This window comes from Physeter macrocephalus, chromosome 20 (genome assembly GCF_002837175.3).
Source record: "Physeter macrocephalus isolate SW-GA chromosome 20, ASM283717v5, whole genome shotgun sequence".
Classification (NCBI taxonomy): Eukaryota; Metazoa; Chordata; class Mammalia; order Artiodactyla; family Physeteridae; genus Physeter; species Physeter macrocephalus.
The window spans coordinates 2,707,155-2,725,621 of record NC_041233.1 but is presented as its reverse complement, the minus strand read 5'-3'; the positions used below and the strand labels follow the sequence as shown (position 1 = coordinate 2,725,621).

At 40.7% G+C, this 18,467-nt stretch overlaps 1 protein-coding gene across 6 annotated transcripts in view; it reads left to right on the top strand.

Annotated features, from left to right (window-relative positions):
* The window catches only part of EGLN1 (egl-9 family hypoxia inducible factor 1), a 56,845-nt gene extending 46,345 nt beyond the window's left edge, over window positions 1-10,500 (top strand). Inside the window, exons 2-6 of one of the 6 annotated variants that reach the window (XM_028481980.2) lie at window positions 283-402; window positions 5,363-5,499; window positions 7,353-7,443; window positions 8,163-8,230; window positions 9,282-9,412. In XM_028481980.2, the coding sequence (XP_028337781.1) occupies window positions 283-402; window positions 5,363-5,499; window positions 7,353-7,443; window positions 8,163-8,189 (375 nt within the window). In that variant the 3' untranslated portion in view covers window positions 8,190-8,230; window positions 9,282-9,412. Of the gene's footprint in view, window positions 1-282; window positions 403-5,362; window positions 5,500-7,290; window positions 7,444-8,162; window positions 8,231-9,281 lie in introns of those variants that run through there. The other 5 variants (XM_007127611.4, XM_055081394.1, XM_028481986.2 and 2 more) reach the window with 5 other exon arrangements.
* Window positions 10,501-18,467: the final 7,967 nt, after the last annotated feature.

The window sequence follows — 18,467 nt, the reverse complement described above, 5'->3', positions numbered from 1 at the left end:
AGCATCCTGCAGGCTTTCCGATCCTTCCACGTCAGCTTTTCCCATCTCTCTGAGGCAGAATTCACCACACTTTGCATTGTTCACCAGCCTACCCTGTGTTTTTTATTAATGTCAACATAGAAGATTTTTACCTCTTCTATCTACAAACATGATTTTTATTAGAGAAAGAATTTAAGCGTAAGTCAGAGTAGCCAAAAACCAGAGATCTTTGCTGTAAGCTGTTTTCCCTTTTTATTGATATGTGGACTTTTAAATTTATTATTATTATTATTATTATTACAGGCCATGGTTGCTTGTTATCCAGGCAACGGAACGGGTTATGTACGTCATGTCGATAATCCAAATGGAGATGGAAGATGTGTGACATGTATATATTATCTTAATAAAGACTGGGATGCCAAGGTATGCCACCTCACTGAGCATTTTTTTTTTTTTCTTACAGGTATTTTTTCCTCACAAGTAGTGTTAAGATTCATACTCCTCATAGGTGAGACTGTCTTTAAAACGTGGAACAGTTAAACATTTCTCCTTAGATATGTTTCACTCAGGTATTAGGAGTGGATCTTTGTTAACATGAAACAGATCCTAATAGAGCTCAAAAAGTAGATTCCCTTATTTCGGATGTTGAAATATTCATATCCAAAATTTAACTTTTCCCAAAGTATCTTTTATTAAAATAATATCCCTTCTAATAGTTTTTATAAAAACACTTCTGAGAGTGTTTGTTTTATCATGACTTTTGCGGGAGATTATGTATTATGATTATGAAGAGTTATTTGCTCTTTAGCGCCTGCATTTCGTGTGTTGCATTGTTGCAGAGGTGTTGTCTGGTGCTGGGCTATGGGATATTGGAGGCAGGATTTCTTTGTCCCCGGATTATGAAAAACTAGAAGTTTATCGGTACTGAAAAATCCTGTCCTGTAAAACCAGTTAGAATGTACAGTGCATCCAATTTCTCGTGTTGCAAATATTTATTCCCTTAACATCAGCCTGAGTTTCACTTAAGTTTAAATGATTTAAACTTTAGAAGTGTGTCATGTATTATTGCACTGGAGATTGTATAAACTAATTTTTGGTTGATTTTTTAAAAAATCTCTCTTTATTTTCATGTACTGAAGCAAAATATTTAAGTAGAAAAGTGAACATAATGTATAGCCCAGTGGATTTTCAGAGAGTGAACACACTTGTGTAGCCAAGGTAATTTTTAAAAAATCAAATAACCTTTAAAACACCTTCTTCCACCACATGCATACACACATAAATGGAAATCACCAGGTCTTAAATGTGCAAAAACTTAGTCCTGTTCTAAAAGCAAATCCTAAAACTTAGAGTATGTTCACAGTGATCCAGTAATCTTTCTATATCACACTGATTTAAAGAATTTCCTCTGTCCTTGCTACTCTATGTAGAAAACCCTAAAGATTCCACACAGAAACTGTTAGAACTGATAAATGAATTCAGCAAGGTAGCAGGATACAAGATTAATATACAGAAATCTGTTGCATTTCTTTACACTAACAATGAAATATCAGAAAGAGAAAGTAAAAAAAATTCTGTTTAAAATCACATCATAAAAAGAATATATCTAGGAATAAATCTAACCAAGGAGGTAAAGGACTTATATGCTGAGAACTGTAAGACACTGATAAAGGAAATCAAAGGTGATGCAAAGAAAAGGGAAGATATTCCATGCTTTTGGATTGGAAGAATTAATATAGTTAAAATATGGCCATATAACTCAAAGCAGTCTACAGATTTAATGAAATCCCCATCAGATTAGCCATGACATTTTTCACATAACTAGAACAGATCATCTTAAAATTCATATAGAATCACAAAAAACCCAGAATTGCCAAAGTGATCCTGAGGAAAAAGAACAAAGCTGGAGGCACAGCCCTCCCAGACTTCAGACTATACTCCAAAGCTGCAGTAATCAAAACAGCGTGGTGTTGGCACAGAAACAGACATATGGATTGGTGAGACAGAATAGAGAGCCCAGAAACAAACCCACACACCTACGGTCAATTAATCTTTGACAGAGCAGGCAAGAATATACAGTGGAGAAAAGACAGTCTCTTCAGCTCGTGGTGCTGGGAAAGTTGGACAGCCGCATGTAAATCAGTGAAGTTAGAACACACCTTCACACCATGCACAAAAATAGACTCAAAATGGCTGAAAGACTTAAATATAAGACTTGACAGCATAGAATTCCTAGAAGAGAACACAGGCAAAACATCCTCCGACATAAATCGTACCAATGTTTCCAATGTTTTTCTTAGGTCAGTCTCCCAAGTCAATAGAAACAAAAGCAAAAATAAACAAATGGGACCTAATCAAACTTATAAGCTTTTGCACAGCAAGGGAAACCATAAACAAAAAGAAAAGACAGCCTATGCACTGGGAGAAAATATTTGCAAACAGTGCGACCGACAAAGGCTTAATTTCCAGAATATACAAACAGCTCATACAATTCAATAACGAAACAAACAAACAACCCAATCAGAAAATGGCAGAAGACCTAAGTAGACATTTCTCCAAAGAAGACATGCAGATGGCCAACAGACACATGAAAAGATGTTCAACATTATTAATTATCAGAGAAATGCAAATCAAAAGTATGATGAGGTAACACCTCACAGCATGGTCAGAATGGCCATCATCAAAAAGTCTACAAATAATAAATGCTGGAGAGGGTGTGGAGAAAAGGGAACCCTCTTGCACTGTTGGTGGCAATGTAAATTGGTGCAGCCACTGTGGAGAACAGTATGGAGGTTCCTTAAAAAACTAAAAAGAGTTACCATATGATCCAGCAATCCCATTCCTGGGCATATATCTGGAAAAGACGAAAGCTCTAATTCAAAAAGATACATGCACCCCAGTGTTCATAGCGGCACTACTTACAATAGCCAAGACATGGAAGCAAACTAAGGGTCTATAAACAGAGGAATGGATAAAGAAGATACGGTACATATATACAATGGAATACTACTCAGATACAAAAAAGAACAAAATAATGCCATTTGCAGCAACATGGATGAACTTAGAGATTATCATGCTAAGTGAAGTAAGTCAGACAGAGAAAGACAAATATTATATGATATCACTTATATGTAGAATCTAAAAAATATTACAAATGAACTTATTTACAAAATAGAAACAGACTCAGACATAGAAAACAAACTTACGGTTACCAAAGGGGAAAGGGGGGAGGGATAAATTGGGAGTATGGGATTAACGGATGCATACTACTATATATAAAATAGGTAAACAAGGATTTACTATATAGCACAGGGAACCGTATCCAGTATCTTGTAATAAACTATAATCACAAGAATTTTTAAAAAAGAATATAGATATGCACACATATGTGTATAACCGAATCACTCTGCTGTACATCTAAAACTAACACAATATTGTAAATCAACTATACCTCAATAAAATGAATAAAGTTTAGAATTTTAAAAAAAGAGCAAGTAACAAAACAAATGCAAGAATAGAAAGTATTATAGAAGTGTGACAAGTAGTTAAAAGTAAAAAATGTTACTTTTCTGGGAAAAATAAAAGAATTTCCTCTGTCCTACTCCAAGTTCAAAGTAGAGGTAAGTTTTACTGCTAAGTATATTTTGAGGCATTATGTCAACAAACATGGTTTTTTGTTATAGCTTTTAAAGTTTGAAATGGAGACGTAAATTTGGTAATTCACCTTGAGCCCAATGCGCAAAACAAATTGCTATAAATTTGGTTAGAATTTAAATTTTTTTTCCGATTTTGTGAATATCTAGAAAACTAGGAATATGTTTGATCAACTCTTAAATTCTACATTTTGTTAGAGTCTAGGTTCTTTCTAGGCTGATCTTTTAATTTTTATATGACCTGTCCAAGGTCATTAATACATTGTTTTTAAATTAGCGTATAAGCAGAAAAAAGTCTTCAGTATTTTTATATGTAAAACTGAAAACTTTCACTGCAAGATTGCACTGAATATATGTACACTGTGGCAGAAGTTGTTCTGGGTGCTGGAAACAGCAGAAATAGAACTATCCCTCCTAGAGCTTGGGCTGGAGTGTAGGGTACAGATCAGTAGACGGACGATTACAGTTGGCTATGCTGAGTGCAGGACAAATTGCTGTGGGAACACGTGGGAGCCCGCCTAATTCAGGGATCAGGGAACGTTTCCCAGAGGAAGACTGGAAGCTTCAACTACGTGTTTCTGAACATTTTCAGCAGATGGCCTGTGCTGTTCCCAGTGACTCCAGTGAAAGGGCGGAGGGCAGGGGAGAGAAAAGAGGCGTGTTCTCGGTCACAGTCTAGAGCTCCTTTAAAAGATGTCTGCATGAGTGCTTTGGGAGTCGCTCAGAACAACGCTGGGACCTGAGGAAGGAAGGCAAGGGAACCGGGTAGCTTGAATCTGCCTTACTTGACAGTGAGCCTGTAAACAGCTTCTCGGGCTATAGTGGAACCGAGGAATAGGCTCAGCCTCCATGCTGTCTTGATCAAGTATCAATGTGCCTTTCAATTTAAGAGTCTGCCTGTTAGGAGTTTAGTTTTCCAAGGATGAAGAGCTACTCACTTGGGTGGGGTTTACCTCGCTTTACTCCCCCCTCCCCCAGATTATAATTACCACAAGGACAACATCTGTCTGAATTATTTCCTACTCTGCACCCAGGGCCCAGGACAGGTCCCAGAACAGTAGACACCCAGTCAGTATCGGAATGAATAGGTGAGTCCATCTGGTCCCAAACAGAGAATGATATTTGCTGGGGTAAATAGTAATGATCCTTTGTGAAGGGAGTCCAGTTGTATAGGCAGAGAGTCATCGATGTGTCAGGCCCAGTCTGGGGAGGGAGAGCTACAGTTTCTAATAATGACTGCAGCGCTGATGAGAAATGACACTTTCTACTGATTTAGTGAATTCCTTAAAAGGCATTAGATTTGTGACTGCCCAATTAAGGGCAAAGAACTAGTTCTTTGACATACTTAAACCATTTGTAGTAATTTAGTCAAGATGACTAGATATGGATACATATTTAAGAGTAGGTTAAGCAAATTCATCACCATACATAAATAAGAAATGCTTACTACTTTTTCAGGCTTTCAAGTGTCATTTTAAGACTTTTGAGTTCAGATCATATACATGTCTCATCAAGTATTTACAAAATTCTCTAAAAGAAGGAACGAATGTTTCCTTGTATTGGTGCATGTACTTGAAATCTCAGCTCACTTTCCAACCTCATTAACAGAGATATATTTGTGAATAATTGATTTAAGACTTCTGATATCCTGAATTAGTCTTTTTCCCCCCTAAATTTAATTTTGTAGCATTCTTGGTCACTCATGCTTACATATTTGGCCCTTTTCCTAGGTAAGTGGAGGTATACTTCGAATTTTCCCGGAAGGCAAGGCCCAGTTTGCTGACATTGAACCCAGGTTTGATAGACTGCTGTTTTTCTGGTCCGACCGTCGCAACCCTCATGAAGTACAACCAGCATACGCTACAAGGTAGTAGTCCTCCCTTTAAGAAGGAATTGGTAAAGAGCATGGTAGGGTAGGAGGGGATAGCTAGGATAAACATGAACATTTTCTAATGCATATTTTCCTGTTCTTCACTTGCCTTTATCATAGGGCCTCGGTCGTAACTGTTTAATTTGAATAATTCTATAAGATTGATTCACAGTTGGTACCAAATGCTGTGAGTCTCTTTGCACAGCCACTCCTTGTCTGGGGTCAGACAGGGAAGCACGGGGCTCCCGTCTTCCCAGCCCTGTTTCCTTGTTTTGTGCATCTCTTAACTACTATCCGTTCTCAGATCTGGTGAGAGTGTTCACTTGGGGAATAAAGATTAGCTAGAGAAGGGAAAGGGCAGCTTTGTTAGGTGGTCCGGCAGGGCTGGGGGCAGAGGGGTGATGTAGAGAAGTGATGCAGAAGGGAAAACACGCGACCAGAGGGTAGAGATGCAGAGGAAGAGAGCAGAGCAAAGACAGGTAGAGAAGAGGTAATGGGAGTTAATGTTAGAAAAGTCACCCCTCAGCTTTAACAAGAAGTATCTGTTAGGCTTGTCACACGCTCCTCTGCATTATTTTCTACGTTACGCTCTCTTCCTACAAAGTTTAGTTTTCTAAACCTATTATGTTTAATGTATTCTTAAAAACATTTATTTTACCATTTACCATGACCCAGTTAAAACATTTAGACTGTTAAAATCGAAGATGTTACAGACATTGTTATCAAAATGAATATTTGGGGGAAAAAAGTGCTACTTTTTAAATACCTATTTTTCATTATGGAAGGGACTTTGAACATTACAGTAGGGAATCACTGGCATGCGGTTGCCTAGATCCCTTAGATACACGGGGAGAAGAGCTGCCTCTTGATAATGATGTTAGAGATGGGTCAGCGTTTGATGAGTTTCAAACTCTGAAGACTTTGTCACCTGTCCCTCCTTCTGGCCCCTCTGGGAGCTGTGTTGCCTCAACCCTAATTCATCATAGTGAGTGCCGGCTGAGCAGTGTGGCTAGCGGCCAAAAGAATCCCTGGGTGGAGGCCGGGGGTCCGGTCCCATCACACGGCGCACCGTCCTGAATCCCCGTCTCGCCTCGCGTCCCCCAGTGCCCGACTCTGCCCTAGAGACCGCTTCACGACCTTCCTTTTTATGGAATCTCGAATACGGTGTGGTTGTAGCCTTTCTACGTGAAGATAGAACCAACATTTTAGGTGGTAAATAGATGCCAGACGATTATGGAGTGCTCCAGGGCTTTGGAGGAGGGAGACAGGGCTGTTGAATTGGAATCGATGGGTCCAGTGTCGCCACTGGGCCTTTAGTGAGGAGGAGTGGGGAGTAGGGCGGCGCTGGCAAAGGCCGGGAGGGGAGGGCGAGGCTGTGGCAGTCCAGCAGAGGTGGATGTGGGGAGGAGGAGCCTCTAAACAGATGGGTGGGGGGATAGCGCAGGAGAAGCAGAGCCACTCCTGCTACTTTACAGCTGTCTTCTGGGAAGGCCTTGGGGCAGCTCTTAGAACTCTGATGACTGAGTAACTAAAAGTTTAGGGCAGGTGCAAAAGACATAGGAAAGTGTTTGTCTGTGCACCTTCCCTATTGCCACGGCCGCCTGACAGGATAGAAGAGGCTGCGTGGTAGGAGAGGGGCTGGAGCTCTGGAAGCCGGGAGGCCAGACCTCGAGCTCAGCTCTGTCCCTTTCCAGCTGAGTGGCCTGGGGCTTCGGCCTCCCCCGCTGCCCAGACTCCCAGACTCCGACTCGACTCTGCCTTTGACTCGTTGCTTCCGATGTGTTACAGGATTTAGTTCTGTCACGTTTGCTGGCTCTTCATTTGATCAGTCAGTGTTGCTTTCCCCCCAGCGAACACTGGCCAGAAGCCGCAGGACACTCTGACCGATTGCTACGTTCTACTCAGGAGCTGATCATTTGTAGCGTGCTTTCACTTCCTGTGGTGTGTGCACATTTTCCACGTTATTGGTACCAAAAGCTGTAACTAAGTGCCTTGTGGTATTTAATAAACCAGAGATTCTTCATTATTTGTGAAATGAGATATTCCAAGTGAGTGCTGAAATTTTCAGAAAAATGAAACAAAGCATAGTATAATTGCTTTGATAAAAATCCTAAAGAATTCTTAGCATAATTTAACTTTCCTGATGACTCCAGGTTGTAAAATTGTAAACCCCCGTCACGATTCTTTGCGGGTATGTGTGTGGTGATGTCCTCAGAAGTGGTGGAGACTGTTAGCCCTCCCTTGCTGTACAGGGCCCCTGGCCTTGAGTCCTTCTCTGTTTCTCTGCTTTTCTTTTAGAACTTGTGCTATTGATAGTGTGCTTTTTCTGTAACAGCCACTCTTACCTTCTTCTTGTCTGTTTCTGATCTGCTGTGGGCTTGCAAAACAGACAATCGAGTAGGTTAAGTAGGTATTAAGAAAGTCCTAAAAACGCATCAACTCTGCAACATAAATTTTAGCTACTCCTGGCTCTCTGCGGTGCTCCTGAGCGCTGGGACTAGTGATGAAGTACGCGGGTTGTTGCTGTGCTCCCTTGTCATCTGGTGTCATCCCAAGTTAGCCGTTATTTTGGCATTACAAGTTTTACTAGACCTTTGCAACAGAATACCCTTTGTTTTCCCAGTGCGATCATTCTTACCCTATTCTGAATTTTCTTTTAGGTACGCAATAACTGTTTGGTATTTTGATGCAGATGAGAGAGCACGAGCTAAAGTAAAATATCTAACAGGTAAACATTTGGGGCCAGGGTACACTGGAAGGAAGAGAGCCCGCAGCCAAGCAGTGCTTTCCATGAGCCAGAAGACTCGCTCCTTGTTCCCGTCAGATTCTTAATTCCCCTGTTTAAGAGGACTGCTCTTAAGTCGTCTTCATTGTTATCTTGAACCGTCAAAATTGCCCAAAGTGAGGAAAGTTTGAGACAAAGAAGTCTGGGAAAATCATTTGAGTACAAGTTGAGTTTTTCTGTGATAATCCTTTTCAGTCACAGGCTGGCTTCCTCTCATTCTCCCCGCAGAGGAAAGGTAATAATATCCTTTCCTTTTTAGATAGATGTACATGCTCTGAAGAGTACTCCAGGTCTTCCATGTAAAATGTGGACATGAAGAAAATTAATACAAAGGAGATGAATTGACATGCTGAAATCAGTAAAGCAGACAGGCATGTGGAGTCCATGTCTGCCAGTGGCGTCCATAGGTCACCCCCAGTTACGGATTATCTCCTGGAGCGGTTGGGTCTGAGGTTTCCATCAGATGGACCACTGACCTGTCTTGTCTTTAACCCTACCTTGTATCTCCACAAACCTGCTCAAGTTCGTTCATATTACTGATTTAACTAGCTGTGTTTTCATGAGCCCGTTGATAATCCCACATCAGCCTTTTATAAAACTATAAAAATTGAATGTTCACGCATTTTCTGTGTATTTTTAAAGTCATTATTTGTGACAGAAGCCTTAGTAGTGTGCTTTCAGTGATGCTGAACACACTGCTCTTATAGCAATTTGACTTGCTTTTCAGATAAAAGGAGACAAAAATCATCATCTCTGTGTAGAGAAGGATTTTTCCCTTTGAGGGTTTACTAGTTCAGCATCTGTGCATGCCTCGTAATACAGTCCTGAGGGTAACTTTTGAAAGTGCAAGCGTGATCATTTTCAGATGATGTGTGTTTGCAAAGTTGAAACACTGTGCATACTGTTAGGAACTTAGTGGGAAGCGGTAATAGAAGCTCTCTGGTGCTTACTGAATGAATGAATTTTTTTTTTTTTTTTTTTGTTTACCTTGCAGGTGAAAAAGGTGTGAGGGTTGAACTCAATAAACCTTCTGATTCAATCAGTAAAGACGTCTTATAGAGCCTTTGATCCAGCAATACCCCACTTCATCTACAGTAATTATTGACGCTATTTGTTAACTTGTGAATACGAATAAATGGGACAAAGAAAATAGACCACCAGTTGGCAATTTAAAGAAACAAACAACTTTTTTGTGTTGCATCAAAACGAAGATTTTGACTGTGTGGCTTTGTACTGCATGATTGACTCCAAACCTGTGATGGGAGGAATATAAGTTATCAGCTGAAAGTGGTATTTACACCTGGACATGAAATAAGTGCCCTAGGTAGAATTTTTTCATTCTTATATTTTGCCAGATCTGTCATCTAGCTGACTTCATTTCATCTCTCCCTTTTTTATATAGTCAAGTTTGAATTTGAAGTAATTTTTATATGATCAGGTACAATTTATCAAAACTGAATTGAGAAAAAAATTACAGTATTATTCCCCAAAATAGCATCAATCTATTTTTGTAAACCTCTTCGTACTATTAAATTTTGCCCTAAAAGGCCTCTTATAATGATTGTTGCCAGTGACTAATGATTACTTTAATTTTCTTTTTACTTAAAATAAGAAAAGGAGCACTTTAATCACCACCTGAAAAATCAGATTGTTTTGTAGTCCTGTCTTACACTAATTGAACTCTTAAAAATTGCTGCTGTTGTTTTTCTGACATTGTTAATAGTGAAACATAACAGTAAAACCATCACCGTTTACTACCAATAACTTTTAGTTCATGTTTTATAAGAAAAAATACACAGTAAAAAGGTTTTATCTTTTAAGTTACATTAAAAAAAAACTAAAATGACTGGCACTAAATGAACTTGAGGTTATCCTCAGCATCCAGTTCCCAAGATAAAGGGCTTTCTTATGCTTTCAGGTATATATATCCTATAGATGTAGAAGATACTGTCCCCTTTCCTAAGGCTTTTCCTTTTGCTTCCCATCAAGTTGATTGTACTTTCAATTTTGCTGTTACGTTTTCTTCCTACTCCTGTGCCCATCTGGTCAGCAGATCAGAACCTCGTTCCCGTTGGGTGGCGTCAAGGGGAGACTGTGCGCATCCAGACTGAACGGTGTTGTTACAGACTTAACGTTAGCGACGCCTCAGACCACTGCTGACACACTCCCCAGACACAGCGCCCTTCGTCAGCACCGAAAGATGGGTGTTTAGCTTAAAAACACAAAACACAAAGCAGAAAAACAGATACTTTTATGTTTTATGAGTTTGCTTTTTTACTTTTCAGGAAAAAAAGAGGGAATGCTACAAAATCACACAAGGCCTCCCAGACTTCTGTTATTTAACACCTGAATTAGGATGGGTGTCTTAGACTTCGGTTTCCTAGGCTCTTCAGCAAAGCCCAAAGGGTGGTGTCTGTATTTTGCATGAATTATGGGTGTAAGACCTTGCCCACTTCAGTTTTCTATCTCTATCCTTGATCTTCTTTGCCAAAATAATGTGAGTGTACAGAAATATTTCTGTATATTTCAACCTATGACAGTTTTAGCATCTGTATAGTTTGTACTCAATTAGACCTTTTCTATGGAAAGCTCAGTAATTTTTATTAAAAGATTGCTATTGTTCATGTAAAACATGAAAAAAAAATTGTTTAGTGAACTGACAGTGTGGACTTAGGGTGGGATTAAATGTTCAGTATTGTGATCTCACTTCCGGAGAACTTGCAGGAGACAATTACAGTTGACTGTTGTTTTTCCTTGCCCGCGTGCAGTTTCGTTCCACTTCCTCTCCTAGTTCCATATAATACAGCGGAACGTCTCGACAGTAAGTGCCTCTGCCCCTGCGCTCCACCCCTCCCCGAGCGCAAGTTGTCTTTGCCACCTGGCCTGCAGTGCAGTGCGCTGCCTGAGGCCACAACTCAAAAGCGCTGTTATTTTTAGGTCTAGTAGAAATCGTATGATGTGGATGGGAGGCTTTCTGTGAAGGTGTACAGCAACAGCCTTTTAATCTGGGAGCCCCTGTGTCATTCAGATGTGTTTCTCTGCAGTTGTGCAAAGTGTCAGATTCTACTACCTGTGGGTTTTGCTCACCAGACAGGTTTCAAGTTTTGGGTTTTTTGTATTTTTTTTTTTTTTTGGAAAAGTTTATATAAGTTCTTGGAGATTGTTGTGAAAGGATCGAGAAATCGGGATAGTCATTCCTTTAATATCCATTTAAAATCTGTTCATTTCATGTTAGTGGGACCGTTAACTTGTCACCAAGCAGGACTCTATATAAAACAAAATTTAAAACTTTTTGTGGCCTATATGTGTTTAATCCTGGTTAAAGATAAAGCTTCTAATGCTGTTTTTATTCACCGTATTAACCAGCCATAAAACACAGACCTTTATCAACAGCAGGCAAAGAATTTGAGGATTCATCTACAGATAGACTATAAAGTCATGTAATTTGAAAAGCGGCGTTTCATTATGAAAAAGCTCTCAAGATGCTTGTAAAGCTAATCTAATTAAAAAGATGTATAAATGTTCTTGAAAAAAATATGCTTATTTCCGCCTGTCTTGTTTTTTTTAATCCTTTATCATACACTGACTTTCTTAATGGGCCCTTCCGTCAGATAATGTGCTTTTCTATCACACATCTCTGGTTCAGTCCAGAGCGTTTGGTATTGCTTTTTATAAATGGTAACAGGGGGAAGAGAGAGAACAGTAAACATGGGAGTCCGACAGTTTCAGCAACATCCTGGGAGTAGCTGGACTGGGTCCACGGGCTCCATGACCTCTGTCTGGATTCTCAACATTTGGATTCTTGCCCTTTTACTAGGGTTTTTACGCTGTCGAGCATATCTGTGTCGCCCCTCTGCTGCAAAAAGGAAGGGCCACTAGGTTTTATCACTGACGTCACAGGTGTCCTATGTGTGTATGCAAGGAACTGAAGCACTCTCACAATATGAGGTCAATATACATGTTCATTGATCTCTTATTTAAAATATTTTTTTGGTGTGGTGTTCTTGTTATATCCCAGCCTATCCTAGGGCATTTGGACAATTGTGCTGAAATATAGCTGCGTGGATTAAAGGAGAGGGCAGATGAGCTAGGGATGAAGACTTAATTAAATTCGGCAGTGTGGTAAAAAGAGCACAGACAGGATTGACAGATCTGTTTAGTTCTGGCTCAGCCACTTAATTGCGTGAACTTCGGAGCCCTTTTCATCTGAAAACAAGCAAACTAGCTCCAACCTTAGAGTTGTGTGCGACCTAAATGAAACACACATTATTCCCAAGACACACAGGGTTCAAGGATGAGAGCTGTATCTCGGTTGTGGATGGCAATTATATGTATTTATACCATATATTTAATAATATAATCGTACATGGACTTTCAGAAGTACCCAGTCTCCACTGCTTCAAGAATCGCTTTTTAGACATCTTAATGCCAGGAATACGTTCCCCAGATGCTGCTGTTGATTTTAAGGCAGAGTCTTCTCAGCAAGTAAATTTCACCTGAAACATGGCAGTGCTCAAGGACGGACCATTGGACCGATGATATGTATAAAGGGCGTGGCCTCATGAGCCGGGAAGAGCTTTACAAGTAGAAAACACTTAAATATAAACCAGTTCATAAGACAGGGAGAGTGTACCCAGCTGCAGGCGGCTAAAGCTCTTCTTATCGAATGGATAATTTCTGCACTCTGAACAGGTGGTGTAGAGGTTATTGGATAGGGAGTTACTGGATGAGATCTCTCTCTCGTTGAGATGAGGCCTTTTTCTGCCAAAACTGTTATATTTCTATGCTTTTCTATAAAGTACCTGTATAGTTCTCTAAGTCAAAGGTATAAATGCACACGTAGGTAAGTCAGCTTGTTCCGTAAGGGTTGTTAAGGAAAACAGCCCCTTGTGTTCTTCCCCTGAGAAGAGATTTCAACTCTTCTAAGTGATTCTTTGGGTATGTGCCCGGTTCTTAATAATACAGTTGCGTCGCTACATTCTTGATTCTTCATTGTTTGACATTTATCTCCTAATTTCCCCACATGGGAGGTAAGAATACAGGTGTCTCTCCAGCCCTCCTCCACTGCCCCTGCCACACCTCCCCGATCTCCTTACATAGTTACATTGTAACTTAGGTCACATTAATGTTAGACCATCTGGGACTTACTTCCCTGGCGGTCCTTCCCTGGTGGTCCAGTGGTTAGGACTCTGCGCTTCCACTGCAGGGGGCACGGGTTCAATGCCTGGTTGGGGAACTAGGATCTTGCATGCTGCGCGGTGCAGCCAGAAAAAAAGTAAAAAAAAAAAAAAAAGGCTGTTTGTGCTAATTCAAAGGTGAGACGCAGAATAAACCATGATGACTTTCCCAGTTTACTTTTTCCTTAATGTCTTGCTTGATCTTTTGTTTTCCCCTGTGGCGTCTAACCTGCAGGAACCTGGAGTGGTTGTCCTTTGTGCCTGGTGCACAGCTGCCTTCCCTAGACCTCCTTCCACGTTGTTCTGGAGATCCTACCACCACTCTCTGTTGGGTCTCCCATTTCCTGGGTCCCATGTCTTCCTCCGTCTTGGTTTACTTCCTCAATCTGGTGGGCCTGGCCTTCAACGCGTCTGTGTAAGTGTATGTGAGAGCTCAGTTTCCTGAGACCAATGTCTTTTTTTTTTTTTTTTTTGACCCTCACATTTAATTGGTAACTTGCCTGAGTTTAGAAATCTAGCTTGGAAATAATTATCCTTCAGAATTTTGAAGGCATTGTCCAGGTTCTAAGTTGCCGTGTGGATGCTGAGAAATCTGAAGCCGTTCCTATTTCTAATTCTTTACATGTCATCTGCTTTTCCCCTGTGGAAGCTCACGGAATAATTCTTTGTCCCCAGGGCTCCACCGTTTTACAGTGTGGCCGTTCTCCACCAATATGCTAGGTATGCAAACTGTAAATTCGTGCCGTGCATTCGGGGACATTTTCTTAAATTGTTTCTCCCCTCCATCCTCTCTGCTCTTTCTGAACCCCTGTCATTCAGACAGCGCACCTCAGGTTTGAGCCAGTTGCTGTCGTCTGCTTCCTCTGCGTCTTTGTCCTTTACCGAGGAGACATGTCTTTTTCAGTTCTGCATGCAAGGGTTTCATGTCTGCTCTCACGTTTTTAATTTTCAAGAGCTCTCTTTTATGTTCTCTAAATTTTTAAAATATAGAAAAACCTATTCTGTTGACTAGACACAGTATTGAACATTGTTTTCTGTTTGTTTTCATTTTTGTCTGTCAGGTTAGAAGCTTTCCTCCCTGGTCTGATAGTTCTTGTGTGTTCATATTTAAGGGGGGAGAACTTGAGCTTCCGGTTTTCCAAGGAATAGTAGTTGCTGCCTAAATCTGAATCTCTTTCACTATCTTCCCAACAAAGTCACCTGTAACCTGTACCTGCAGCATAACTGTGGGACACAGAAAAAAGTTCAGCTTATGGGAAACTAGAGCCGGCATCAGAATTCCTATGAAGGCAGAGTCAGATGGAAACTATACGGTAAAGGGACAAGGGCAGGGGGCCTAGCGGTGGCAGTACACAGGGCAAAAACGGCCCCCAGCACGAGTGATGGGGATACGGACACCTCACACCAGTGCATCGCAGCGCTGCCCACTGGAGCATCAAGGGGAAGTCTGAATGAGATTGAAGGGGGCTGTGTGAGGAATGATGTCTCCTGGAGGCTTGATGATAAAATGAAAGAAGGAAGTAAGGGTCTTAGAAAAGTAAAATTACAGAATCAGGTGAGACGCCAGGCCCCTACCACCTCACAAAGAAAAGCGTCGTCTCTGAGAAATACCGTATTTCACTGTTCCAACAGAAGAGAACACTCTTGAATCAGAAACCCCTCATCCTTGCCTACATCGAACCAACTGTTTCTGCAAGTCAAGGAAAAGAATACCTTTCAAAATGAGCCGAAAAGGGAAGAAAATATCTACAAACACTACTATCTATAAGAAGAAAAAAAACGAGAAGTATAGCTGCGGAAAATTCTCCCCTCAACCATAAGGCAGAAGAAAACCGCAACAATATTCGGTGTGATTTAAACATCCTCCAACAGGACTCGGCAGGAATAAAAATTAACACCTGAAATTCGAAATTCAAAATCTCACAACAAAAATGGACCAAAAGATTCCTCAGGAAGCTGTGAAACAAGAGCTGATGTAACTCAGTAGAGAAATTGAAAATGACAAAATTAAAAAGATTAAGTTGTGAGGTACCCCAGGAAGAATAGATTCACCTGAATATATAATGAAGGTCATTAAAAAAAAAGAAAAGTAGGAAAGCAACCCAAAGTACAAAATAAAATAGGCACGGAGAGTTCGAAAGCAGAATGGACACATACACGCCTGCTATACCAATGAGAATGAATAGTCTACAAATAACACCGGTGGCTCTCACAGGCGTGCCAAGAAGCTAGACTCCATCCTCCCCTCGGGGATCCTATGGAGGTGGCTATTTGAGTATCTCATGTTAAGAGTGCAACTGAACAGGTGTCTGGGTGCATCTTACCTTACCTATGGAATTATTTTAAATGTATACAGATACATAAAGGAATCCTGTAAGGAATCTTGTTTTAAAAAAATCCATTTCCTTTCATGTAGATGTAGATTTTCATATATTTAGTTTGCAAGGCATGCTTATAACCTGGAATGATGTGGGTCTTAAGAATATCCTATCTTGCAAATACAAACTTTGATTCTTCAGGGAAGTATGGGGAAGAGTCAGTGTTACATTAAGATGTTTTTGCAAAAGCAGGTAACAGTGGAAGTTGAGAAATGCCTAGCCATTTCATTCACTTAACACCAAGAATTTAACAACAGGCTCCTCTTCGTTCTCCTAGACACAGGGGCAAAGGACATTATGTCCTAGGAAGCTTTCAGACTAACCTAGATGATACAGAACAAAATAAGAAGTGCCAGACATTCAAAGGAAGAGTACTATGATTTGGAAAGCAGTGGAAAGTATAGGTCCCACCGTGTCTGGAAGACATTCTGTTCAGGGGAGTACCGTGTTTTGCCGTATGTTAAGTGTTCAGAGTGGAAGGTGAAATGAAAACAAGTCTAGGGAGATTAAGGTGCCCTGTAGGTCAGTCCTCGTTTGTTTGAACAAGCACACACTCTTGGCCATGCTGTGTCCCCTCCTTCTCAGAACTTGAGATCCTAACCTATCTTTTCCCTTTATGAGTCAAAATGAGCAATTACTGTTCCCGTTGAAGTTTCTCCCTTACATCCTTTTGGCTTTGCTTTGCCTTCGGTTTTTCAGAGAAATTTAATTTACTAAGAGCGCCATCTGGTGTTCAGTGAAGCCAGAGGGTATAAATCTTTTGGTAGGCTTATTAGCACCAGAACTGAAGAAAGCAAACAGCGGCTTGTTTCTGTATTACAGTCTACAACGGTGTAAATTTTAATATTCAGATGATTCCTGAGTCACTTAAGAAGATCAAGTCTTGATGATGTGTATGGAATTATATAACTTCTCACATTCTAGTGGAATGTTAGAAAAATAAAAGAAAACCAGAGCTAATCTCCACATTGCATCCTTTTCTGTTAATTTCAACTCCCCAGGCAATTTAATCTGTAATAATAATTGTCCGATAGAGTTTCACGTCATTTGGTGGATATGCTACTTAGTCAACAACAAACGCAACAAATTCCTAAAAAGGCACCAATAGCCTCAAGGACAAAAAATTGAGACAAAGAACAACGGGAACCCATTGCCCCTCAATAAGAACTAACTGCAAAAAGAGCTCCGCTTTTTCACCCAGCAGCCCAGTGAGAGGAGATAGTGCGCGTGCCCCAGGTACAGGATCCCAGCTGGGTACTAAATCTCCAGCGCCTGTTTCACTTTGACATTCTAATTCACCTAAAACTCCTCTAAGCTTTGGGGAAAAAAATTTAAAAAACCACAAGCTCAGAGCTTTAGGACAACGGGATCCACTCTTGAGATTTTTGTCCCATTTTCCCACCCACCTTAGAATTTCGTTAGGATACGCATTTATAGTCTACTATGAAAGTCTACTATACTTTCTAAGTCTTAAGTTGCTTTGCTAGATACTGTATAATCTTGAACTTTAAAAAACACCGAATTTTTATAGAAGTCAAGTCTGCTCCCCTTCTCCCCACCCCATCTCTCCAACATGAAGGGCAACAACATTTAAAGGTGGACCCCAAATTACTAGCTGTTATCAGGATAGGAAATTTGCTTTAAAAGGGAAAAACAAACCAACAGAACAGAAAACGATTTCTTTTTCTTCTAACATAAATGACAGATTTGGGAGTATCAGAATTCTGAGCGATTGACGCGAAGGCTTATTTAATCCCAAATTTAAAATTAACTTCTGTTTTCTTGCCAACTAACATATTCCCATCATCCCTTAAAACTGACCAGCTCTTGATTTTACGACCTATTTCTCGAACCCATCCTCTCTCCATCCCTGCCACTGCCCCCTTCCCTTTCTTCCTCCTGTACCCGTCAAAACACTTCTCGAATGTTCCTGGCTGGCTTACAAGCCTTCCCAACCCTCACTGCACCAGCCCCACCGGAATCATCAGATGTGTTATGAACAGGGACCATGCAAACTGGATATAAAGCGCAGAACGTGACAGATGGGTCTTTTTGCCCTCAAGCTGTGCGTACATCTGTCCTGTCTGCAGTCCTTCTCCTTCTCCATTTTACCACTCACATCCTCTATACACTCTGTCCACTTGGGTTTTCCCAGTCGAATGTGCCCGTCTGTTTCCAAGCCTTTGTGTTCCTTCTCTGTGCAAGGCCCTTTCTATCCCCCCCACCCCCACCCCAGGCGAACCTGACTTGCCCTGGAAGACTCAACCGGATGTAGAATTTGTCTCCTCCATCCCCTGAAGCCCTGGGCTATTATGCTGATTGTCCTTTTAAGTTCACACGGCACCTAGCAGAAGCCCATCAGAGCACTTACTATGCTGAAACCGCTCTGCTTCTGTCTCATTCCCCAACTAGGCTGTAAAGCTCCTTGAGGACATGGGCTCTTACTTACTTCACAGCCCCAGAACCTTGTATGGCTTTGCACCCCTCCGCCCCCCACAAAAGTGTTTAACTGCACAAAATTTGTTAAATTGAAGTAGAGAAAATGATCCTCTATGAAAGTGTAACAGTATATATTCAACATAATACACATTTTAAGTCATTTACCTATAAATATTTATTAAATAC